This window comes from Aptenodytes forsteri, unplaced genomic scaffold (genome assembly GCF_000699145.1).
Source record: "Aptenodytes forsteri isolate BGI_AS27 unplaced genomic scaffold, ASM69914v1 Scaffold104, whole genome shotgun sequence".
Classification (NCBI taxonomy): domain Eukaryota; kingdom Metazoa; phylum Chordata; class Aves; order Sphenisciformes; family Spheniscidae; genus Aptenodytes; species Aptenodytes forsteri.
Genome location: NW_008795943.1, coordinates 1,526,185 through 1,550,597, shown reverse-complemented (window position 1 = coordinate 1,550,597; position 24,413 = coordinate 1,526,185). Strand labels below are relative to the sequence as shown.

At 57.6% G+C, this 24,413-nt stretch overlaps 4 protein-coding genes across 4 annotated transcripts in view; 2 read left to right on the top strand and 2 right to left on the bottom strand.

Moving 5' to 3' along the window:
* LOC103904017 (P-selectin) overlaps positions 1 to 392 on the bottom strand; it is an 11,836-nt gene extending 11,444 nt beyond the window's left edge. Inside the window, 2 exon segments of the mRNA XM_019473663.1 lie at positions 254 to 325; positions 327 to 392. Coding sequence (XP_019329208.1) covers positions 254 to 325; positions 327 to 392 — 138 coding nt within the window.
* Positions 393 to 5,590: 5,198 nt separating this feature from the next.
* Positions 5,591 to 6,670, bottom strand: LOC109279650 (1-phosphatidylinositol phosphodiesterase-like). Its single transcript, XM_019473662.1, has one exon. The coding sequence runs from the start codon at positions 6,668 to 6,670 to the stop codon at positions 5,591 to 5,593; it is 1,080 nt and encodes a 359-aa protein (XP_019329207.1).
* On the top strand, positions 6,669 to 10,676 carry HTATIP2 (HIV-1 Tat interactive protein 2). The gene is made up of 6 exons (XM_009285345.1): positions 6,669 to 6,798; positions 8,041 to 8,321; positions 8,405 to 8,512; positions 8,593 to 8,730; positions 9,493 to 9,554; positions 10,143 to 10,676. The coding sequence occupies exons 1-6, from the start codon at positions 6,669 to 6,671 to the stop codon at positions 10,366 to 10,368; spliced, it is 945 nt and encodes a 314-aa protein (XP_009283620.1). The 3' UTR covers positions 10,369 to 10,676.
* Positions 10,677 to 15,935: 5,259 nt separating this feature from the next.
* RGS5 (regulator of G-protein signaling 5) overlaps positions 15,936 to 24,413 on the top strand; it is an 11,508-nt gene continuing 3,030 nt past the window's right edge. The window contains exons 1-2 of the mRNA XM_009285320.2: positions 15,936 to 16,070; positions 21,879 to 21,980. Of these exons, the coding sequence (XP_009283595.1) occupies positions 16,027 to 16,070; positions 21,879 to 21,980 (146 nt within the window). The 5' untranslated portion in view covers positions 15,936 to 16,026. The remainder of the gene's footprint in view (positions 16,071 to 21,878; positions 21,981 to 24,413) is intronic.

Here is a 24,413-nt window from a genome sequence, read left to right as displayed (position 1 = left end):
CCCGCCCCGCCCCCCCAGCGCTGGCCCCTGCCTCCGAAGTGGCAGTGCCCTGAGTGCCTGGCACAGCCTCGCTGCCCAGGGCAGGGTCTCTCCGGGGCAGCCTGGGTCTGTCCCATGGGTCCCCGGCAGCGGCACCGGTTCCTGGCAGCGCCTGCCTGCAGCCCTGCCCTCCCCTGACCCCCTTTTCCAGGCAGACCCCAACTCATCCCCAAGGAAAGGAGTGGAACCTACCATGTTGGAGCCACAGACACACCTTGCCCAGCTGTTGGCACTGCCAGGCGCGTCTGGCCCTCGGCGGGCAGCGGTGATCACACTTCCTCCAAGCGTGCAGAGCATTGCTCCCTGCCCTTGGCCTCTTCCCCTCCCACCCCAGCCCTGCTGCCAGCCCGCATCCTGCCCTGCATCCCCGCCTCCCCTGCTGTGGGGCTCTACCACCCCTAGAGATCCCGCTCCCAGCCTGGGGCCAGAGTGGAACAGCGGGGTTCAGCCCTGGCCACAGCCCTGGTGGGACTCAGCTCGGCAGCTGCTCCATGGCATGGGAGCTGGGTGCATCCCGACGCTGCCATGGGAGCCAACCCGCAGTAAGGTGGCCTTGCCTGGGCCCCCCAGGAGGTGCAGAAGGGCCCCCCAGGAGGGGTCCAGCCCCAGCCTATGGTGCCCAGGGCACTGAGACCTCTCCAACCCACCATGTCTATGTCGCAGTGCCCACGCCGGCCATCAGAGGACAGAGGAGGGATGAGGAGTGATGAACTCCTGCGTGGGCTGAGCCGGAGTGTGGCTCACAGCCTCCCGGCTCCTGTGCCGGATCCTCTCCTTGCTCGCAGGCTTTTTGCTCTGGTTGTGAATCTTCATATACCGTTTATAAACAGTTACTTGCACAATGTATTTTCCTGTCTTTGCCTTTAAGCCTTTATGAGAAAGGTCCAAGAACATGCCAGAGGAACTTCCCCTGAGTTGTTAATATCCTTTATGAACTTCCACCAATGCTTCAGGAACATGCCTCATTGTGTCCACCTCCCCTTGGATCATTCTTGAATCATCATAAATCTTTCCTTACTCCATTCTGCTTCTAAGTAAAATTGCCTTGGCAGGGTTTTCTGCAGGAATTACTCTGCTCACTTCCAGCTAAAGCTGAAGTGAGAGCCATGCAGGTCGCATGCATTTTCCAGTTCCAGAGAAATTGATGCTGCTCCAGCGGGACTCATGCTAGACAAAAGGAGGAACCCATCCCACAAAAGCCGTAACCCACTACAATGACTGTATACTTGGCCAATGTAAATGAAACTCAGTTCCTGTCTCTGGATATCTTCCTTGCAAAATGTTTTACTGCAATTGTCTATTTTTATGGAATTGCTGAGGATGAGCCTGTATGTCCAGTAATTCAGGAGCGCTTGCTTTCTAGCAGCTCATGTTCAGAGGGTGTGCAATTACAGCAAGGGAAGAAGCAGCTGGTTGGGCAGAGAGGCGAGTGGGAGACTCGCTGGGAGTCAGAGGGGTGCTCACGGATGCACAGCCCCAGGGGGGAGCAGGCTGTGCCCCTGCCAGTTTCACTTCAGTTTCACTGAAACCTGACACGGTAGGGCAGAGCAGTAGAAAAAAAATACTCCCACCTTTATTTTTGTAACTAAAAATAGTTTCTGGTATTATTTTAAAAACAGAAGCAAGGTGGCTGAGACCCAGAGGCTGCTGCTGCAAAGGGTAGAATGTGGCCAAGTTCAAAGCTGTTTGTGGGGGGCAGGAACCCCCTGCCTGTGGGTAGCTGGACTCGGAGAGGGGGTCCTGCATGGCAGGACCAGTACCAAGGGTTGCTTTGCAGGTAGTGGAAAAAGGTACATGTGGTGAGAAGGAGAGAAGACCCAAATCAGCTCTGCAGCTCTGCTGGGAGCTGGCTAATTGCCAGGAGCCCTTTCACATTTCGGGTGGTTTCCAAGGCAGGCTCCCTGGGAAGGATTCAGGATGCTGCAGGGCACATGCTCCCAGCTGGGGTCCTGCTGCCCCGCTTACCAAGGAAGGGCCCATCCCTGCCTTACAGGCTGAGCAGTACAGGGATTTCCCAGGCAGCAGGCTGGTGCATCCTGTCCCCCCCCCGCCACTGCTTCTGGGGCACAGCACAAGCTGCAAGCCAGGGCTTCGCTCAGCGGTGGCTCAGGGGAGCAGGTACAAAGGCACTTTCCCATGTCATCTCCTCACCGTCCCGCTGGGCCCTGCAGGGATCTGGAATGGAAATGTGCCTCCTTTGCTGTGCCCTAGTCCTGAGCCACAGACAGAGGCAATGCTCTCTCCCGAGAGCCCTGCCACGGGGAAGGGGCATGGGTGCCCAACTCCCACCTCCAAACCACTGCCAAGGATGCTGTGCAGCTGGCGGGGTTGGGCAACCCACCCGCAGGCTGCAATTGCAGGGCTGTCCGGGGGGAAGCGCTTGGCCCTTTGCCCGCCCAGGCTGATGCTCTGCTCCCTCTCTGCGTGCTCAGCCGTGCTGCGGGCAGGGTGCCATGTGCAGGGCAGGTTGCAATGCCTGCATGAGTATGCTGATGGCTCTGGAAGCACCCAGGTGTGGATGGGACCCATGGTGGCAGGGGCTGTACGTGCTGCATGGGGAGGTGGGCACTGGCAGAGGTGGGCAGATGCCCCAGGGATTAGCCTCTGCAGAGTTACCATTGCCCCAGGGCCAAGACTAGGCTGTGCCCTGCACTGTGTCCCCAGGGAGTGCTCAGGACCTGGTAGAGTGAGACCCTGGGGGCAGGGGGTGCGAGGGGCACACCCATCACCACCACGCTGCACCCCCCCTCCCAGTGCAGAGGCACACTTATGTTGTTTTGGGCAGAGGCTCCCACCCCATGGCAGCACAGCCTGTTCTCCTCCTTGTGCAATGTCCTCCGGCAAACCGCAGAGGAACTGAGTCACCCTGACACAGCCCACCCGGCTCAGCTGCCACCGGCGATACAGTGGGCACCTTCCTGGGCAGCCCCCCTCGCCCTCTCAGCAGCCCACCGGAGCGAGGAGGCACCCGACAGCATCCCTGCAGGAGCATGGCATGGTGCCTGTGAGGACCCACACCACGCTGGGGTGCAGCCCCACTCCCGCCATCCCCCTGCTCCACCTGGGGAGTAGGGTGGCTCTCCCTAGGTCCTGCAATGGCCGCGTCAAGCGGAGGCTTTGGAGGCACCTCCTGAGTGTGGGCAGGGGACGGCTCCCCTCCCACCGCAGGTCCCCAGGGGGTGTTTGACTGAAAGGGTGTCCCTGAGCTACAGGTTGCCTTTGGGCACGTCTCCCAGCACGATGCCTGGCCTGCAGCCCGGGCAGCAGGACCCTCCTCTGACGGCCCTGGAGGAAAGCAGCACCCGGTAAAATCTTTCTCACAATTTGAAAGTGTTTGGCCACAAGAAGACATGTTATCTGAGTGCGCCCTGGCTTGGAGGGGGTGAGATGGTTGCAAGGATTAGCTGGGGCCAGAAGGACAGGGATGCTTCCAAGACAGCTCACGGGCCGTGGCACCCTGCACTCCCCCACCCACAGGGACCCCGCGGTGCTGGGGCAGCCCCAGCTGCAGGGTGCAGGGGTAGTTTTGGGCAAATCACTCCTGCCCACCCCACAGGGTCCCTCTCAGAGACGTTTCTTTGATCTCAGCTGCAGGACAGCTTTCTGCCTCACCAGCGATGGAGAGCCTTTTTGCTGGGCACTGCTGCCAGCCGGGTACCCCTGCCCGTGCTGCCAGCTGGCTCCCTGGCGCCTGGCAGCAGCAACACGTGTGTGGCACAGATAAAGGTTCGCCAAACAGGATGCCGGGGGCGTAGATAACGCCAAAGTTATCTCGCTGCTTGTGTGGTAGGGAGTAAACAAGTGGCTCTGCCCACCCAGGGAATCCCAGGCAGCGGCCCTGCCCTGCCAGTGAGCTGGGGCACAGGGTGGGTATGGGGTGCTGGGGTGCAGCTCCGGGGATGTGCCGCATCCAGGGGCAGCCCTGCAGCTGTGCAGGCAGCCCTTGCCCTAAGTGAGAGCAAAGCCACCCAGCCCACAGAGCCACTCCGGGGAACTGTGACTGCTCAGCCTGCGCCCTGCCCGGCTCCCCATGGCACTGTGCATCCCTGGAGGGCTGGGGCCACCGACCTGCTTGGCCATCCTTCTGTGGCACCCAGTGCGAGGGCAATACTTAGAGCCATCAGGCTGGCTCAGCATGGGGGCAACAGCCCCAGGCGGTGGAGGCGTTGGCAGCAGATGGAGCAGGCCACCAGCACCCCGGACATCACTAGTGCTTTTGTCACGTGTCTGGTTTAATGCAGGGAGATCAGTCTTATCCGGTCTCACAAAGCAAGGCCAGAGGTGGATTCCCCCAGCCGTCACCTCCGTCACCCCCTGCGCACTATTGCCTGCTCCCCTCCCATCTGGCTCTTTGCAGCATGAGCTCAGTCCTCCCCTGCTCCCCAGGCAGAGCCACCGCAGCCCACCCGGGGCCAGCGGATGAACATATTCAGCACTGAGAGCCATGTCTCCAGCCAGGGTCAGCCCCTGTGGAGAAAACAATGTCCTCTCCTCCCTCCAGGAAATCCTGCGGCATCCCCTCTGGCAGGCACTGAGTCCAGCTGCGTTTTCCCCTGAGACAGAAGCATCCTTGAGGATGTTCTTCACCTTTTGGCAGGCCGGGCCTGAGCTTTCCTCTTCCCTTTCTCACCTCCCCACTTCAGCACAGGCAGCTGTTTGATGCTTTCTCCCCTGGGATCTCGGTTATCTTTCTGCTCCAAGGAGCTACTGTGTCCTGCGACTTGCCAGTCTATTTAAATTGCTGATTTATTTTCTGCAGGTAGGGCAGACACTGGCACAACATGCGTTTTAAGGTCTTTTTTACGTCTCAACCACTTTGCTTTTGTGGATCTACAAGCTGCCCCATCCACGCTGCCCACACTGTTGCAAACCGCCAAGCTTTGCCCTGTGTGGTGTCCTGCGGGCATGTGACCCCAGGGACAGGGTAGCCCCTTCTGAAATGCCGCTGCTGTGGCCATCCAGATCTCCATGTGCAGGGTTGGCAGTGCCTGCTGAAGCTGCGTCTCTCTAACAGTCCTGACTTTTGGGGCAAGCCCCTGCAAGAAAAAAACAAAAGCTAAAATAACGAGGGGAAGGACATTACTAACAATTTGTTGTCACCTTTGAAATTAATTCCTCCTCTGACCTCTTGCAGCTCTGCTTTAAGAGCAAGATGGCTACAAACACCAATATGACTGCTTTGGCAATGGGCGGAGGGGTACGGGCTCTTTCACAGCTGAGCAGCAAAAGCAAGAGGTTTTTTCTGCTAGGCAGAAGGCAAGGCAATGCAGTGAGTGCTTTCCTAGCTTCTTTTTATTTTTATTTACCCTTGAAAGGAAAAGGGCTGTTTTGCAGAGAGGCATTTCAGGTGGACTCACTGGCCCAAGAGGAGGTGAGGCAGGACTTTCTCCCTCCACCCCATCCCTGCTGCTCCGCCGGGGACTTGGCTGGCCCAGCCCCATGCCGGGACCATACCTGGCTCCCTAGGGGAGAGCAGCGTGCAGGGAGCAGCTCCTGGGGCTGCCCGGCTCTGACTGCAGCTGCCAACCCTCCTCTGCCACCTCCGGCGCTGTCACACCATCATCACATGAAGGCTTCCTGGTGCCCAGCAAGAGCTAGAAACCCGCTTTTGCTCTACAGGTGCTGATGTCCTTCGGCAGAGGCGTGGGGCTGGACACCGTTTGATGGTGTCATCACGTCCTGATGGACACCGGTGCGGGCAGTGAGTGGAGCTGTGCCGGCTGCGGCGCCTGTCCCCTCTGCCACGGGGCTGCCGCAAGGGTACTGTGGGAGTGCTGGGGGCTGCTGTGATGTGTCCACTGGCCCATGGGGCATTGCTCTCCACAATGAGCCGGAGGAGCCCTGCCCCAGGGAAGTCCATGATGACCACCCCCCAGCGCACGGGCTGTCCCCCGTGGCGCCGCAGGTGCTGGTAGCAGCGGGGGTTCACAAAGCGGGCCACCTCCTCGGGGCAGGTGAAGAGCCCGTTGCCGGAGCAGAAGGTGAGGTGCATGGTGGTGGGGTCCCCACCAGCCGCCCTCTCCAGGTGCTGCCGTGCCCGTGCCCACTTGCGCTCCAGTGAGAGCACATTCCAGGCATCGCTGATGCTCAGCTGCTCGTAGGGGATGCCCAGCACCTCCCGTGCCAGTGCCTCCAGCACCACGATCTTCCCCCGCACCTGGCCCAGCGTTGGCACCTCCTCCTGGCACCACACACGGCCCTGTCCCTCCTCCAGCAAGCAGCGGTGCAGCTGGGTGGCGAAGCCGGGCCGGGGCAAGATGGGCAGCTCCTCCTTGATGCGCATGAGCACGGCCTCGCCAGGGTGGGTGCGGAGGAAGCGCAGGGTGCGGCGCAGGACCCCCCGCAGGCTGGCCCGCTGGAAGGTGCAGAGGTGGTAGATGTGGAGCTCTCCCCGTGCCAGCTTGCAGCGTACATCCAGGAAGCGGACGCCGGCTGCCAGCTGGGCCTCCAGGCCCCAGCTCTGGCACCGCAGGCGCCGGCTGCCGAACAGGCTGAGGGAGTCATGGGTGCCAGGGATGGAGAGGCGGGAGAGGGGCAGGGCATCAGGAAGCCCTGCCATCCAGTCAGGGCAGCAGGCTGCCGGCTGGGGCATGCAGTCAAACGCCGCGCTGCGCCGGCACTGCACCTCCATGCCGCCAGAAGAGCAGGCGCCCTGGTGCCTGCCGGCCCCACCGAGCCCTGCCATGGAGGAGAAGCAGACCATGAGCAGTGGGAGTGCCGCATGGCCCCCATGCATCCTGATCTCACCCTGCCCCAGAGGTATCCCCACCATCCCATGAAACCCTATAGCATACCACGTGCCCCATACACGTTGCTGCCGATACTCCACACTGTCGCACCATATGGTTCCCCTCCCACTCTCAAGCAGTCGTCCCACTACCCCCAAGCCCCGGCACGTCCCAGCCTCCCCCTCCTGCACTCACCTGGGTTTGCCTGTGACCGCGGGGTGCAGCCTGCCGGACAGGGCGCGCAGCCGTGGGTGCCGGCGGCACACTGGCAGGTGGAGCAGGATGCCGGCCATTAATCCGGTGATGGTCATGACGTGCGTCCTGCCTTGCATGTGGCACGTGCATCAGGGATTCATCCTCAGCCCTTGGCCAAGGGGAGCGCTCAGCAGACATGCCAGGCTGGAAAATCGCCTGCTTGATCCCAAAACCAGCCATTCAGGCCTCTGCACCTCCCTCCCCAGGAATCAGGACAAACGGGATTGGGGTGCTGCGGGGCCCCTTGACACTACCCGTAGGAGCGGCTGCGCAGAGCCCCCGGGTGCCCACGCGCCTGCTCCAGAGCCATGCCCCGGGTTGGCTCCTGGTGGGACCTGGCCCCCCCGGTGATGATCGCCATTGTCCCCGTCAGAGGGACAACGTCCAGGCAGGGATCTGGAGCAGGGGGCCTGTGCTTGCCAGCACGCCCCAGGACCTGCCTGGCGAGGGTCCCCCAGGAAGTGGGCTCCGTCCCCTCGCTCCTCAGGCACCAGCAGCTGCTTCACACTGGAGTCACAGCAAGGCTGCTCCCAGTGGGTAGGGCTGCTGTCACCACTGGGGTGCGAGCCCCACAGCTGTGGTCAGGTCAGGAGCTGGTGCCCGGGGTGGGGGGTGACTCACCCCCTGCCTGGAGGCCACAGCTACAGGGCACCCCGGTTAGCAGCACACACTGAGCCCAGTGGTTTTTGGAGAGGAGCCGCCTGGCAGGTCACAGACCCCTCTGAGCATCCCGCCTGGGACACATCCCCTCCGCCTGAGCAGCGAGGGCACAGAGATCCTCCCGGGGATGCTTTCTGCTGTGGGCTCTGCCACCACAAAGACACCAGGCGGAGAGACAGGAGGGGGGACACCAGCAGACATCTTTCCCTGCGCGCTGGGAGCCAGTGAAGCTGAGAGGGGTCCCCTAGGGCAGCCCCCTGCTCGGAGGGACAGAGACCCTGCAGCCTCCCCGGGCAACCTCCCCCAGCCCCTGAAAAAGGTCTTGTCTTATGTTTAACTGCAGTGTGCTGCACTGCAGTTTGTGCCTGCCACCTTGCCCCCCCCGCCAGCACTGCCGGGAAGAGTCCGGCTCTCCCGGCAGTAAACACCGGGCAGGCGGAAGACAGGCCGGCGGCAGCGCAGCCTCGCCCAGCCTGGGCCCGCCCCACCACCGCCCGAAGGGCCTGCTTCGTGCTGGGTGCCTCAGGGGAGACGGGCCAGGCGCTGCTGCGGGAGCTGCTGGCCCGGCAGCTCTTTGCCAGGGTGACACTGGTTGGGCGGCGCCGGCTGAGCCTGGGCGAGGAGACGGGGGCGGCCGTGGTGCGCAGGGACAGGGGTCCCGAGGGTGCCGGGGGAGCGGGGGTTGGCCAGGGCGGGCACGCTGACCCTCGGCCTCCCCACAGGAGCAGGTGGTGGTGGACTTCGAGCGGCTGAGCGAGCACGCCGCCGCCTTCCAGGGACACGACGTCGGCTTCTGCTGCCTGGGCACCACCAGGGCCAAGGCTGGTGCGGTGAGTGGGACCCCGGGGGAGCAGTGGTCCTGCTGCTCTCTCACCCGCCGCGCTCACCCTCCGCTCTCCTTTACCTGCAGGCTGGCTTTGTCCGTGTGGACCGGGACTACGTCGTGCAGTCAGCAGAGCTGGCACGGGCAGGGGGCTGCAAACACTTTGTCCTGCAGTCCTCCCAGGGGGCAAACCAGCACAGCCTCTTCCTCTACCTCCGCGTGAAGGTGAGGGGGCAGCTGGGGTGGGCTCCTCCTGGGACACTCAGGAAGGAAGCAGGAGCTGAGGTGACAAGAGATGCAAATGGCTCCGAGGGTCCTCCTGGTGCCGGGGGGCAAGGTGGTGAGGGAAGGGGGCTGGCAGGACAGACATGCGACTGGCTTCATCCAAAGCAGCACAGCACCCACATGCAGCGTTCATCTCCCTCTTCAAACCACCAGAAAGACCTGCTGGGGTCTCCAGCCCAACCCCGGCTCCCCAACCCCACACTGGGATGGCTTCACAGCTAGGTGGGGAGGCTCAGGGCTGTGTCCAGGTGAGACATGAACTATCCAGGGGTGAAGAACCCACAGGCTCCCCAGGTGGGACCATACCCATCGCGAAAGTTTTTTTCCCCATATGTTGTGTGCTGCAGCCCCCAACATCTGCTGAACTGACTGCTGTCTGCCAGTGTCTTGTGCCAGGATCCCCAGGCTGGACACTGTGTCCAGATGCTGTCTCAGGAGCCTCCAGTTGCAGTTAGCATGGTGGTTGCAAGGATGCGCTGCTGACTAACGGTTAATGTGTCCACCATGGCCACTCGCCCCACGCTGCCTTTTCCTGGAGAGCTGCTCGCTGCCCAGGCAGTGCAGGCCTGTACCAGCTTTGCATTGGCATTAGTGCCGTGCTGCCCATGGCTCAGCAACTCTCTCCTGCCAATTCGCGGGGCAGCAGGGATGGTGCTTGCAGTCATCCTTGTCTCCTTTCATCCTGCCTGACTGCTCTGACAGGGAGAAGTGGAGAACCTGGTCCAGGCTGTCAGTTTTGATCGCTGTACCATTCTCCGGCCAGCGTGAGTAGCAGTGGAGGAGGGAGGGCACATGACTCAGGTGGAGGGTTGCCAGGGCAGCATGTTGGGATATAGAGAAAGAGAGAAAGGATGCATAAGGGGAGGGCTGGGGAGGGAAGTGGAGAAAGCCACTGGCTGCAAATGCAGATCCTGGATGAGCACACTGCTTCCCTGCACATGCTGCAGGGAGCAAGCACAGCAATTTCCCACGGCCCGTCCCAATGCTAGTGTCACGTGCTATGCAAGGAGAAGAGGCTTGGATTGAGAGCAGAGGTTGGGGGACATAGGTCAATGCTCATCTCTGCAGACTTCGACCTTATGCAGGGGGGATACTCACCTGTATCCTTTCAGCTGTACTATGCTCTTGCTGCCTAGGAAAACTGGCATCCTGCTTTTGGCAGCACTCCGGGGAAAGGAGTTTAGCGTCTCAGGGCTCAGCTCAGTCATGTTTTGCGACCCTGCCAAGGCCCCATGGCCCCCATGTGTGTTTATCAAGCTGGGCTGGGCCCCCGGCGCAGCTGGAGAACCCAGTGTCTAGTTTTCCCTGGGGGATGGTTTCAGCCTGACCCACCTTACCTCCTCACTCTGCAGGGTCCTGCTGTGCAAGCGCCAGGAGTCCCGCCCCGCAGAGTGGATGGCCCAGCAGTTTCTGGGTGTTGTGGCTCGGGTCTTCCCCACTGCTTACTCGGTGCCTGTGGAAACGGTGGCCAGGGCTATGGTGGCCAGTGTGCTGCAGCCAGGCGTGGGGAAGGTGGAGGTGCTGGAGAATGGGGCCATCCATGAGCTGGGAAAGGCAGTGCCACAGCAGGGCACGTAGAGCAAAAGGGATGGGCAGGAAAGAGCTTAATTCACCATTCAGATGCTCTTCTGGGCCAAGGATGAATGCACGTGTGGGAGAGGAGCGGGGTGCTTGCATGACTAATGTGGAGATAGAGGTGCACTTGTTTGCATGGCAGCTGATTATGTCAAGTGATCAAAAATGCAGGTGTTGGCTGGTGGGTGAGGTGAAACAATATGCTCTGCTGTCTGGATCCAGCACGCGAATCCGGGTAAAAATGGTGTAATCCAGGCAATTTCTTGAATTTGGGCCTTAAATAAAATCCAATGACTGGTCTGTTTGTGCTAGCTTTGTGTTGAAATTGTGTTTGTCTCCTGCACATTGCCAACCCAAGCAGATTTGTTCACAGATTGTGTCTTTTGGTGACACTTCAAGGAATGCACACGGGCAAGTGGCCATGCTGTAGATGGACACAGGAAAGCAGAGACAGTGCACAGCTGCCTGTGCTGAGGCTGCACCCTGCAGAGCACACGGTGGCACCAGTGCCGCTTGGATAGTGGACCTTCTGGAAGCTCAGCAGCAGTTGCTGATGTGCCTGGAGCGCTGGCTCTGCCTGCAGTAGGTCTCCACAAACACGGAGCGTGTGCCTTGTCCTCAACGATCTGCTCTGGGTGCAGAGGCGCTGCTACAGGGATGCTGCTGTTCAGATCCAGGCTGTGATTTTAGTATCTATAGTAGCATAAACGCCATGCAAATACTTGCATTGACTTGAAAATGCCTGTCACCGCTGGCTCCTCTGCACTTTCCTTATGGACGTGAACCAGAGCTCAGCCCTATTCCCAAGGGTGCTCTGCGTGTGCAAGAGGTGAGGCTAGCCCCGTGCATGTCTCGGGGTGGGCTTGCCCCTGCCCAGCGCTGCCTGGGTGCTGGAAGGGGATCAGGTCCCTACTGCAGGCACAGAGCAGGCGGGAGGAACAGCGCTGTGTCCCAGCCGTGTCCCTGGCCGTTCTCAGGCCTTGTGCTCGGGGTCGAGGAACTTGGCGGCTCCGCAGCTGGGACACAGGACTTACGTGACTCCTGAATTCCTAGCTGGCCAGAGTCCCAGTGCTGCGGGTAACACTGCTTTCCAGGGTTTTCTCCTCTTCGACCTCACCCCGTGGCTCCTGTGTCAGTGACTTGGATGCAGCAAGCGGAGGGGGCCGGGATCCCCTGTCTCCTCCCTTCTATACGAGCATTTTAATCATCAGGCTGGACCTCGGAAGCTTGGTGGAGGCAGTGGGATGGTGTAACCCCACGCTGTGTGTTACCCGAGTGACTCCTGAACCATGCACAGGGCTTAGTTCAAAGGTAACAAACGAGAGGCCACGGAGCCATAATTACTGATCAGACTGTCCTGGTGGGAGCAAAAGCAGTAACTTTAAAGCAATATTTAATGTCAAAAGGGAAATGAGAGGTAGGCTGGCCTTAAAAAAGGTGATGTGCTTATACAGGGGAGTGGAAATGAACACCTGAAGTGGCAAGACCTTGAAGTGAAAATTGCATACAGATGAGAGAGTGAAAAAAGAATATAAGCTCTGGAAAGTTACAGGTGAAAGGCAGGCCACAGAAGATTTGAGGAAAGCATCCTAAAGGCATAAAAATTAATCATGACTATGTGAGAAGCAGAAAGCTCTCCAGAGAGCCCTTGGGGACAGGACGTGATCAGGCTCTATGAGAAGGAAAGAGCCATCATGGAAAAGCTTGGTGAGTTACTTGCATTGGCTTTTGCTGTGAAGGAGCTCACACTAGGTTCGTCCTTAGGGGACATGCATTTGCATGACTGTCCCAAGGCACTGGGGCAGGGGGGAGGAAGGAGATTTTAACCCCATTTTTAGAACACATGGTTAAAAATCTGCCAGAAGGAGCGCTCAGATGAACTGCCAAATATTCGCCTGGGTGAGAATTACAGTGATCCCTCTACCAAAAAGCCAATGTTGTTAAATATGATGCTAATTTTTAAAAAGTTCCAGTGGGAACCAGGAAACTGCAAAGCAGTGAGGCTGCCTTCTATAAAAGGCAAGTTGTTAGAAAGGATAATAACATCTTGAAATAACAGAGCCCAGGATAAATGTGGTGTAATGGCAGATTCCACGTGGCTTTTGAGGGGGCAGTTGCAAGGCACAAACCTAGAGCACTCTTGGAGGAAACCAGCCATTGTATACACAAGACAATCTAGACCTTGGAGTGCACTTGGATCTCCAAAAAGCTCTCCCAGAAGGGCTCTTAAAGAAATTAAGCTGTCGTGGGAAGAAGAGGAAGGTCTGGGTAGTTTCTTACTGGAAATATTTTCTTAGCACTGTAAAGCCTTGAAATGCACAAACCAAACATTTCTTACTGGACAAAGGTCTGTGGAAAATACAAGCTATTTCTGTGTAACCCTTGTTTCTGCTCAATGGTATATGGTTTCTTTTTCAGTGTTTCAGATAAGTCTTTACTAAAATGCACAACTGCAATCTCAGTGCGTGGTATAGCTTCCTTACGACCCTCTCACATGAAGCTTCATCGCTCATTTTGGACCTCATTTCCCCAACTTGCTTTGTGCATTCATTAAACCCCCACCCTGGGGCTGTGGAAGAGATTATAGAGCATCGGTCACTGAACTATGGCAGAGCCACAGGACCAGGGGATTTGCCCACCCAGGACTGAAAGAGGCACAGTAGGTAAAAGCCTTTAGGGGACAGACCCAATTCCTCCATGGGGGTCTCACGGGGCAAAGCTCTGGGCTCCTCCAAGCAGCAGGAGGTCTGTAGAGCTGGAGCCATGCCCCCAGCGTGCTGGAGAGGCTGTCTGCTTTCCAGGGGCACGCGGCCCCGGCTGCAGCTGGAAGGAGAGCACGTAAGGGTGCTTGGTGTCTGCTGGACAGCATTCACACAAACCGCCTGATCCCACAGATCTGAGCTCCCACTGGGATTTCCGATGCTGACTGTATTACTGAAGATTAATGAGAAAAAATAACTGTGTTCCCAATAGCTCGACAGCCGAGCGTGAGGTTGTGGGGGTTTCCCATGTGGTCCCATGGCCCCGCTGCCCTTCTCAGCCCAGCAGCTGTGAGAACTGCCGGCACCTCTCTCCCATCCCTCACTGCCACCTGCTCCCCTCCGTGCTGGGAGGTGCCCAGCCGGCTGGCAAAGCACCCTGCAAACAGCACCTTGGCTTCAAAGGAGCCTTTCAAAGCAGCCACCAGGCTGGCAGGCACTGACCTGGCACTTGGGATACCCTGGTGACAACCCTCCTAGCAAAGGAATGGCCCTGACACACTCTCTGGCCCCAAGGGCAACTAGCACAGCCCAACAGACCTACTGAGCTTGCAAGGCTGCAGTGTCTCGGAAAGCAGGGCGGGGCTGCACCCCAGCTGCTGGGAGATGGAGCAATTGGGCTCTGGGCTATCCCCAAATTGGGATGAGGCCCCTCCATGCTAATAACAGAGCCTCCCCCCAACTCCTCTGTGAAAGGGGCAAAATGATAGCAGCTTGTGAAGTAGTAAAGTACCTCCATCCTCTGCGGGTGCCGTTGTTTCCTTCTCGCCTCTGCAAGGTACAAGGGGGGCTGGTGGGCACACAAATGCTGGGCAGCAGGAAGGAGCAGCCCCCAAATCCAGCAGGTCTGGCACCCCTGCTTGGGTGCATCTGCAGGTCTCTAATCAGCACAAACCCAGTGAAAGGTCATTCAAGCATCTCATCCTCCAAAATTTTAGGGTGTACTTTTTTGATTCAATTTCCATTATAAACCAGTAAAAAGCTAACCCAAGCTCTCCAGGGAGGCACAGTTTCTAGCAGACTTCTAGTTTTCAGTTACTGCACTCACACACTGAAACACAGATGTCATTTGCTGCATAATCCCTGAACAGCAGGAGACAGGATTGCAATGCAGGTCCAAAGTCCACCCAGGAGCCAGAGCTGGGCACGCCTCTGACACTGCTCAGAAGGAGAAAGGGGGCCTAGGGCTGAGCTTAAATATAGCCCTGGGCTCAGGGGGCAGGTGGGGCTGGTCAGGGCAATTAAGGCCATTAGTGCCCTTGGAGTCTGGACAGCCAGGTTGGGAGCAAGGTCTACTATTCCCAGCTCCGAGCTGTGGGTGTTAAACAAAGCACTTGGATGCACATTTTCAAAGTCACCCAGGCAGCTGAGGTCAGGGACAAGCACATGGCAGATTTTCAGGGTGAACCCTGAGCCCACACCCCAAGCAGGATGCCCAGGGGATGCCCTGGCTGGGGTGGAGAGGGAAGTGGAGGCAGAGAGGAGCCGGTGTAATTGCACAGGTGCCGATGTGGGGTAGCAAAGACCCATGTTGGTGTAAGTCCTGCTACACAAACTGCAAAAGAGTTGGTGCTGAGGCCCCCATAGCCGCCTTGCGTGTGTTTGAGGACTTTCCCCTTGTGCTGGCTCTAGTCTGGCCATGCAGAGCCCAGCGATGAGCCGTGACCCTGCCGAGGATAGGCTGTCACATCCCTGTTGGAAGCCAGGAGGGAAACGTCTGGGATGGCCGCAGCTACCCTCTCCACTCCAAGCGCTGCTAAGCAGTGTTAGGAGTGAATCCATTGTAGCTGCTGGCTGCTCATTCTCCCCCTGAGTGGCTGTGGGGAGCCACTGAGTCAGGGCTTTGGCTACAGGGCCTCTCGGAACCAGGCTGGTCCCCGTCTTTGCCGTGATTTGCCTCTCAGCAGGCAGCCTCACTCTGGGGTTGCACCTACACTGTGCCTGGCTGAGGCCAGGAGGAACTCATGCCACAGATGTCATGACCATAGGGAGGCACTGGCTCCTTGATTGCGAGTTTTAGTGGCACAATCAAAGAGATCTTACCCAAGCAAACAGAAACACTGCAGCGCTGTGCAGCACCCAAGCTTTAGGTGAGCGAGGGGCTGTGTCCTGGTGGGGCAGAGCCACGCATGGGAGGTGGGGATCGGTCCCTGCTCAAGCCCCACATCCCACATCACGGGCAGCTCTGGCATGTGTTTTATTGCTCTGAAAGGGGATGGAAAAAGGGTCCAAATTTTCCACTTAACAAAATTCTGGGTGGGAATCCTTTTTGGCCTCAAAGTGTCACTGTCAGATAAAACCGGTACATTTGCTATATGGTTAAAAGATTTTTTTTTTTTTAAGCTTACATTAAAATGAATTTGTTCTGGAACAAAAGTCACTGTTACCCACCAGCCAATAACCACTGTTGAAGCTGTGGATATTTTGACATTAGCCACAGCCTTTAAATCAACAGCAAGGCTTCTCCTAAGCACTTTTATTTTTATGAAAGTGACGTTTTTCATTGAAAAAAAACCTTACTTGAGTGAAGCATTTCTACTTGGCTCTTCTAAATACTGACCCGGAGCCTGATATATCATTAAGACAAAACCCTGTGGGCTTCCTGAAGCCCCCCCAATAACAGCTTGGCCCTTCCAATTTGGTTACCTGATCTCACCCCAGAAAAAACACATTTTTCCCCCCGTGTGAGCTTAGAGAGGAGAAAACAAAATCCAGAAGCCGCTGGGGCTGGGGCCAGCTGCAGCGGGACGGACGGCATTGGTTACGGGGCTGGCGGGGGTCCAGCTCCCGGCACTATATAGGAGGGAGAGGGGGGAGCTGGGCTGCAGACAGAGCTGCTGCTGCCTGCTTTAGCTATCGCTCACAGTCTTCTCGTGGCTGAGGAAAACTACAGCCTGCCAAGATGTGCAAAGGATTAGCAGCGCTGCCCCACACGTGCCTGGAGAGGTGAGAGTGGCCAGCCCGCGCGGGGATGCCGGGGCGCCTGCCTCCCTGCAGGGCTCTGCTGGGGGCGGCTGGGGGCAGAGGGGCTCTTCCTCCAGCACATCCCCATGATGGACATCTCTTATGGGGACTGGGATCATCCAGCTCTGAACTGGGAGGGAAGGGAGGCTTGCTGGTGGGGGCTTAGCGCGGTGCTGCGAGTGGCTGGGACCCTTGGGGGGGCAAGCGCTGATCCAGTCCCAAACTCTCCCCTCCAGCTTGGGAACCTCTCTTCTGGGCAAGTCCAGGCTGCCCCAAACCCACCCCTCAGCAACCTCAGTTGCTCCCCTGTGTGGGCCCGGAGCAGGAGCGCATTGTCCTCAGACCTTAATGTTCGCAAAACATGGCGGGGGAGGAAAAAAGCAGGAAAGCGGTTGCCTTTCTGAGGCGAAAACAGCCCTGGCTCCAAAGTGCCTCAAAATCCTCTTTAACTGCCTGCGTCTCCCTCGCATGTGGATGGATTAGCCAGCCCTAGCCCCTCTCACGAGGCTCAGCTCTGTACAGAGAGCCTACTCTGCCCTGCTCGTGGCACCCATCCTCATCTTCATCCCCCTCTGCCCCAGTGCTCACCTTGAAACCTGCCCCGGGTGGTGGTGGGGTGGTGGTGCTTCCCAGGCTGCTCTCACCCCTTTGGGAACCCAGGCAGGCTGCAGCCCCCAGCCATTTCCATGCTGATCGAAACGTGCCCCCTCCTCCGCTCCTGTGGAGCTGGAGGGGCTTTGGAGTGGGTCCAGTGAGAAGCAGAGGTGCAAGGGGGGCCACAGCATGAGGCTGGGGTCTCCCTGCAGCAGCAGGGCACTCGATCCTTCACCTAAGGAGGAAACTTGGTAAAAGATTTTACACGTGAATTACCCAGTGAGGATTTCCTCGCAGCTGCAAATGCCTTGGTACTGGTTTTTACATGAGAGCAAGGGTGGCGTTCACTGTCCTGGGGGGAGCCCAGGAGAAGTCCCCCTTCATCAGCTAAAGCTGATGTTCCTTGCCCAAAAGCAAGGCAAATTCCCGTCACAGGCACGAACAGGAGCGTGGGCCTGTGACAATTTCTTTGCTTGAAATGTGCCCTTCGGCCATCCTCGCGGCCCCATGCTCACCTTGCCTGGTCTCCCGCAGCCTCCTGCACCACGGGCAGCGCTCTTCCAGATGTGGGTGAACCACACATTTCTGCTCTGCTATCATCTTTGTTGTCACTCTTCTGCTACTTTCTAATACTACATTAATTTTTTTCACTGCTGCTATGCTGATGCTTTCACTGACTTCTGTTACACTTTCAAATCCTCACTCTTGAAAGGCCGCTTTGCTTACAGCCCACAGTTTTATACACGGAGTTAGGACTGGGTTTGTCCTGTATGCATTGTTTTGTATTGCTCTATGAGGAATTTCAACAGCTGCTTTATTGCCAGTCTCACGAGACCCTCCTGCAGTTCCTCACAACCAGTCCCCAAGTGCTGTACCCGGGTAGTGCAGTATCTGCTGCTCAGCCCTTCTCCCCATGCATGTGATATGTTTAACAGCATGGTCCCAGCCCGCGTTCCCCTAGGACCGTCCCCACCGAGAAAAACACAACATCCCCTACGTGTTGTGTGTTACCTTTCCCACACTGCTCCCCATGCTGTCATCCATGAGATGACCTTCCCCCCTGCAGCTGCCTGGGGTCTGGAGAGCCCATCCAAGGTCTCCTGCAGACCCAAGGGGCTGGTACCCCCCTGCTCTCCCCAAGGCACATGCTTGTTGGCCTCTTCAGAGAGGGCCGATAGGTTTGAAGGAATCTCTTCCTACTGCCAGAGCTGCCTTGACTCCTCTCCAATAGACCATATTTGTCCATGTGTCTACCATGGCCATCTGATACAGCTGCTGCTGACATGCCCGTACAGTATCACACTTGCAGGTTTATGGCTCCTCGAATTCCCCCCTGGAGCCTTTTTCCTCCTCAAGGGGCATTCCCTCCAGCACCTCCCTGCCCTCGGACACAGCAGCAGCTTTAGCTTTCAGCTATAGCTTTAACTTCTTCAAGCTTCTTTTTTTTTTGCTTTGTTTTGGTTTTTTTAAAGCTGGAGTCTCTCCTGGCCCTCCCCAACAGCCTCCTTGCGCTTGATGTGTTTGACAGAGCCCATATTTTCTTTTAATGCTTCTTGGAAGCTGTTTCTCAGACTTTTTCTTGGCTTGCTCCCATACGTTCTCACACTTAACCTTCCACAGTTTATGGTCCTCTTGCTTTTTCGCACTCAGACATAGCTGGGGTTTTTTTGAAGGGTGCCTTTTTGTTTATAACTGCCTTTTTTACCCTGCTGTTTAGCCTTTGCTGAAGTCTTCCTTGAGAGCTTGTAATACATCTGCTGGAGGACACCAGGATGATGTCTTTAAATAGTCCTTCCCTCCCGCCAGCCTGCAACCACTCAGCCCTCTGGCTGTCATTTCTCGCTTCCTCATCTCTGTGGTCTCCCCGTATTTCATGAAGGCCCCACAGCTGAGGACTTGCTTGGGGTGAGGAGGTTCTTGCTGCTGTCCCCACACTGGGACCCACGGGGCTTCAGCAGGGTGGGCAGCTGCTGATGGTCCATCAACAAGTGCCATGGGATGGAGCCATCCAGGGAGCCCCGTTGGGAGCAGCAGGCAGTGGGGCTGCAATATAGGTCTGACATCAAGCCAGGAGACCAGGCTGGGGAGAAGCCCACCTACAGCACAACCAAAGAGAAGGTGGTCCCAGGGCTGAGCTTGAATGGAACCCCTGGCCATGGGCAGGGTGTGGGGCTCAGCTGGGGCTGCTCAGGGCCATTAAGGCCCATTAGTGCCCTTTAGGCCCGACAGATGTTGGCCGTAAGCCACTGTCAGCGGGTGGGAATTGGAGAACAAGATTTTGAACCAGGTCTGAGCGTTATCCAGGACAGTGCTTGCTGCTGCATGAAGCTGCCATCGATTGCATTCAAATCTTGCACATGTGTTGGCCTGACCTGCACCAGGGTAGTGAGGTCCCCAGGTCCTGCTCAGACAGCAACAGAGTCCTGGTCCTATCTTCCCACCTCCTTAGGCTGCCATGTGTTAGATTTGGCTCTCAGTGCCCCTGCTCCCAGCACAGCCCGTGTTTTCCCCCTGCCTGTTTGGGACCCCCTGGCATCCACTGTCCTTGCTTCAGAGGTGGGCGAGCCCCTTTGCTCTTCACCCCTGCTCCTGCCAGCTGAAACCCCTACAATTGGGTGCATGGTCCGATCAGCTGGAGGCGACCCTCCCTGGTGCACAGCACCTGGCACCGGGTCAGCCACAGCAGCATCTCTGGCTCTGCCCTCCCGAGCATGGGGCAATGGCAGGGAGAGGGACCAGTAGCAGCTGGCATTTCTGCTCAGCCCCTCTTTGAGAAATGCTCCCCGAGCCCACATGTCCCCTTCCCTGAGGGGAACAGTGGCCACAAGCACAGACGTCTGGGAAAGCAGAGCTGGGGAGGAGGCTGTCATGCCCCATCAGCTTTCCTGGAGCACACTCTGCACCCACCTGTTGCTTCAGTGCTAATGGGGCTGTAGCTCCTGCTGCCTTTGCCCCCTCCTCCTCGCTGCAACTGTGCCATCCACGTGGGTCAGGGCTGTGCCGTAGGGGTCCCGGCATGGCAGTGCCAGCCTGTGGAGTGCCAAGGGGCACCTGAGGCTCGCAGGAGAGCCAGCCCCAGGCTCTGGGCATCAGGAACCAGCTCTGGCTCGGAGCATTTACCCGCATTTTATTTATTTATTAGAGGAAGTGGGATGAACTGCGCACGGCAGCATCCCTGTCCCAGAGACACCTCAGTGTAGGGAGCGTGGGGACTTCATCACCCTTCACCTAAGGTCCTGGTCTTTCCAGGCAAGATTCAAGTTTTCTCGGAAGCATGATCAACAGAAGCTGTCCCTGTAGCTGCTGACGTTTTCCATGAAAACAGTTGGACTTCTGGGCCTGCTCTGCCCCGTGCTGTACACCCGCCGCGTGCAGACCCAAGCTGGGCTGCTCACTCTGACTGGTCCTGCTGCCCACTCCTGCTCCTCTGCCGGCCGGCGCTGGCCTTGCCGGCCCCTGCCCACTCCTGTCCAAGGGTGGCTGTTGGAGGCAGGTTTCTGCAGCAGAAGCGGGGGCAGCCGGCAGTAGAGCAGAGCCCACACCAGGTCTCAAAAAGTCACCCATGGGGGGTGGAAAACCAAAACACAGAGGGAGTTTTACAGGGAGGGGAAAAAATTGAAGGAATGGAAATTAAATAGCAGACATAGCAAGGGAGCGATTGTCCACAGAGGGCTTGTGAAAATAAACAGCAGAGAGAAGTGCAATGAGCCCTGAAGCCGGGGAGCTGCAGCCCAGCTTTGACAGCTGCACCGTGGAGAAGGCACCGAGCCCAGCTGGCCCGTGGGGGAAGCAGTGTGTCCCCTTGCTCTCATCCACCCCCTGTGCCAGTGAGCCTGGAAGTCACCAAATGTTGTTGTGCCAGGGAAGAGTCCTGCCCTGCAAAGATGGGGTTGGGGGGTCCATTTTCACCCCTTTATTTGTTCAGTCTTACGCAGCACACCTGAGTTTTTTCTGCAAAATCTCGGCTTGCTCTTGTTACCAACACTGAGCTGCAGCAGAGGGGGGCCTCCTCCATGGCTTTGGATGCTCAGGACCACATTGCAAGTTGTATTGCATGAAAGGGCACTATTTGGGAAACAGCTGGACCTGCTGTCAAGCCCCAGGACCCTCCTTTCTACGTATCTTCCAAATGGATGAAGGATGAAAGATGGAGGATGAAACTCCTTTGCTAGTCAGGCTACTTCACCTCCTGAAACCCTTCTTCCCCCTCTGCCCAGGCAAAGCAGCACCTAGGAGTTACCTGTTTGCAGGACTCTTCTGTTGTAGACATAAGGCTTATATATTACTTAGGCATGAGCAGAGAAACCGCAGGCACTAGCAGGAAGTGTGGTGGGTTGCCGGCAGCGTGCGTTGCTGGTGGTCCCCAAGAGAGCAATAGAAAAATAATATAATCCTAATAAAAGTGCCTAGAAAGGAGGAAGCCCCCAGCCGTGAGTGCTTGGGAGGGGCAGGGGTGGGCACAGAGCACACCAAGGAGCATTTGACCCTGATTTTGGCAAGTATAGAGGTGTGTGCTAACCTATGTGTTAGCAATAGCATCCCCCAGGACAGGGAAGATTTTGGCTGCGTGGTGCCAAGGGTGCTTGGCAGCAGAGCGGTGGGCTCAGGGGCTGCACTGTGCATCGCTGGAGGCAGGGGCAGTGACCTCAAAAAGCTCAGGGGACATGATGAAGACAGTTTCCTGCTCCCTCTGGCTGCAGACCAGGACCTGGGGAGGGCACCCTGCTCCGGAGGCCATCGGTGTTGCGGGCCTGGCGGGTGCAATGCGGGATGGGGCTCAGTGTGGGGCAGGCACTGCTGCGCAGCCCAGCACAGCACCCTGCACAGCCTCCTCTCTGAAGGGAGCTCCTTCATCTCCTCGCGGCACATCACGATAGGAACTGAGTGCTGCACGCACATCCCCTAATTCATCCTCAGAGCAGCCCGCCAGCTCTGCTGATACAATTATCCTGGCCACAGATGGGGACAAAGCAAAGAGATCGAGATCAAGAGCTGCTGCTAATTCTGAGTGCCCGGCTTGAAATGCCTCAGCCAGGCACCTTTACAGCATTAGGGTCCATTTGTCCGTGTGTAATTAATTACACAGCTTTGTACCTCACCAGCAGCTGTGTCGGGGTTTGTGCAGGTGCAGGGCAGGGACCATCCCTGCTGTCCCATCCCTCCACCTGACCTGCCTCTGCTCATCCCCTTCCGCAGGGCCAAGGAGATCAAGACCAAGCTGGGCACACTGCTCCAGAAGCCTGACTCGGCCATTGACTTCATCATCCCCTACCCAGAGAAGCCACCCAAGGCCCAGAAGTGAGTACTGCTCCGAGCGGGCTGTGCTGGTGCCCGTGCCCAGCTGGAAGGGTGGATGTGAGCCCTTTCGGGATGCAGAGGAGCTGAAGCCCCTGCTGCGGGGTCCAGGGTGGGCACAGCGGGCTTTATGTGGCAGGCGGCTCGTGGCACACACCTCATGACCCACCAGCTAGGTGCGGGCTCCGAGAGTTATGTCCGGGCAGCATAAGATGTGTCAGGCAATACAGCTTTATGGAAACCAGATTTCTCATGGAAACTCAATTTACTTTTGATGAGATTTCACATTCATTCGATAAAGGTTTTGCCAGAGGCATACGGCACTTGGACTTCTCTGAGTCACCCACCTCAGCCCAGAGGTGCCAGCCTTGCACAGCCCAGTGGCTCCAGGGCAGCAGCTTGTCCCTGAGCTGGGTGCATGGCCCCACGGCAGGATGCCTGGCTCTGGGCAGCTCCGTGATGATGGCACCGTCTCACCTTATTGCCTTTGTCCTAAGACTCTGCTCTCTGGCACCAAGCTGGTTTAATGACAAAGCAAAGCAGAGGAGAAGCTAGAGAGGCTGATGGGCTGTGCCACAAGAGTAATAGTTCAAAGGAGACAAAATAAACCTTCAGAACAAATGTTAGCTTAAATCTAAAGGCAGGATGGCTTCCTGGACATAGGATGATGGCCTCAGCCAGTGTACCTCCAGCCCAGCCTTGGGCAGCTGAGCCAAGTACCTGAGCCACTGCCCAGCCACTCTTCTGCCACCCCTTAGCCTTGCTGCCATCAGATGCGGGTGACTCTCCTGGAGACACCTGCCCCTGCCCCAAGGAGTTGCTCCCTGTCCTCGAGCTGCACCCAGACACACACAGTGCTGGAGGACCCAGGTCTGACAGCACCCAGACTATCTAACTTGCTGGAGGTAGGCGAGGCTGACTGGCCCAGCCAGCCTTGCCCATGGCACCGGGAACAAGGGCTCATCTTGAAGGGCTCAAGTGGCCATGTCACGACTGAAACCAGGAGAGGCGCATGCCCATTCTTCACAAGGCCAGGCTTCTATTTCCACTTTAAAATCATGACTTTTTGTTTTACACCAGTCCCTCTCTCCATGTTCCCCTTCAGCCCAGGCAATGTTACTCTAAACCGGTAACCTTCCACCAAGGGACTGCTAAAAACCCAAAACAAACCCAAAAAACCAACCCCAATGTGCAGACAAACGTCCCACTCACCCTGACGTGAGCCTGCAGAGAGCTGCAGTCACTTTGCTAGCTGCAGCGTGCGGGGACACGTGCCAGCGTGGTGCCTGCCCACTGCACTGCTGCTCCACGAGAGCTGCCCGGGCCAGGCAGGGCAGGCAGAGCCCCGACAGATGCCACGTTTCGCACTCAAGTCGCTGCCGTGCCCTGGATGTCTCTGTGAAGAAGACACATTTGTCCCCATTAGCTGTCACCGCTGAAAGCCGGAGAACATCTTCACTCCCTGCTGGCTGGAGGAGTTGATTTCTCCTGCACTGCACCGTTGCGCAGCCTCAGTATCACTCACCCGTCAGCATCTCGCTTGCAGTTAATATCATGCCTGGGACATTCAGCTAATGGAAAAATGAATTTGGTAGTTTCCAGGAAATCTGGATTGTGTTGGGTCACTGCAGCGATGCTCCCCCTCACCGGGGGTGGGGAGACACCTGGGAGGAACATGGGGGCAGGGAGAGCTTTTGATCCTTGACAGCAAGTGCAAATGCAATTCGAGGTTCAGAAAGCAAATGATCAGAGCCCCCATCATGGTCTTTACTGCTGGGTGCTGGTGGTTTGATGACAAGTGAGGGCTGGATACCCAACCTGAGCAAGCCTTGCGTTTCTGCTGTTCTTCTCTCCCCCCTGGAGCCACCTGGGCAGGGTGGCTGGGTAGGAGCACCTGCACTTTCCCCAGACCCACCGCTGAAGCACCAAGGCCCCCAGGACCAGCAGGTTGTCCTGCCCACTACTCCCTCCCCATACTCAGGGATGCTCTGCTCACCCAGAGGGTTTCAGCCCTGACCCATGCTCCTGCAGCAGCAAAACAAGCCTGAGCTGCAGTGCTGCCCACAGGGAGCAGGGATGGTCTGCAGCGAGCCCAGTGCTCAGTGGCATGGGGGGGCTTCCTTTCCCCTCCAGCACCGGGCATCAGCTGGTGGGCAGCAGGGCAGGCAGGAGGCCTGTGCCCCAGGCCCGCTCAGTCAAACTCCTCAGGGCTTAAAAAAATCCCAAAGCCACAAACAAAAAACCCACAACCCTCTTTAGTCACATTACAAACATTGCATTTAAAAAAAACCAAAAGAGGAAAAGCCACGCACATGAAAAACACGGAAGGTTTTCACTGGGGAGGGAGGGAGCCGAGGCTGGCATCTTGCCCTGCCACAGAGTGGGAATGCGCGGCGGGGGGGGTGTGGGGGGGGGGGGGGACCGACCCCCAACCCC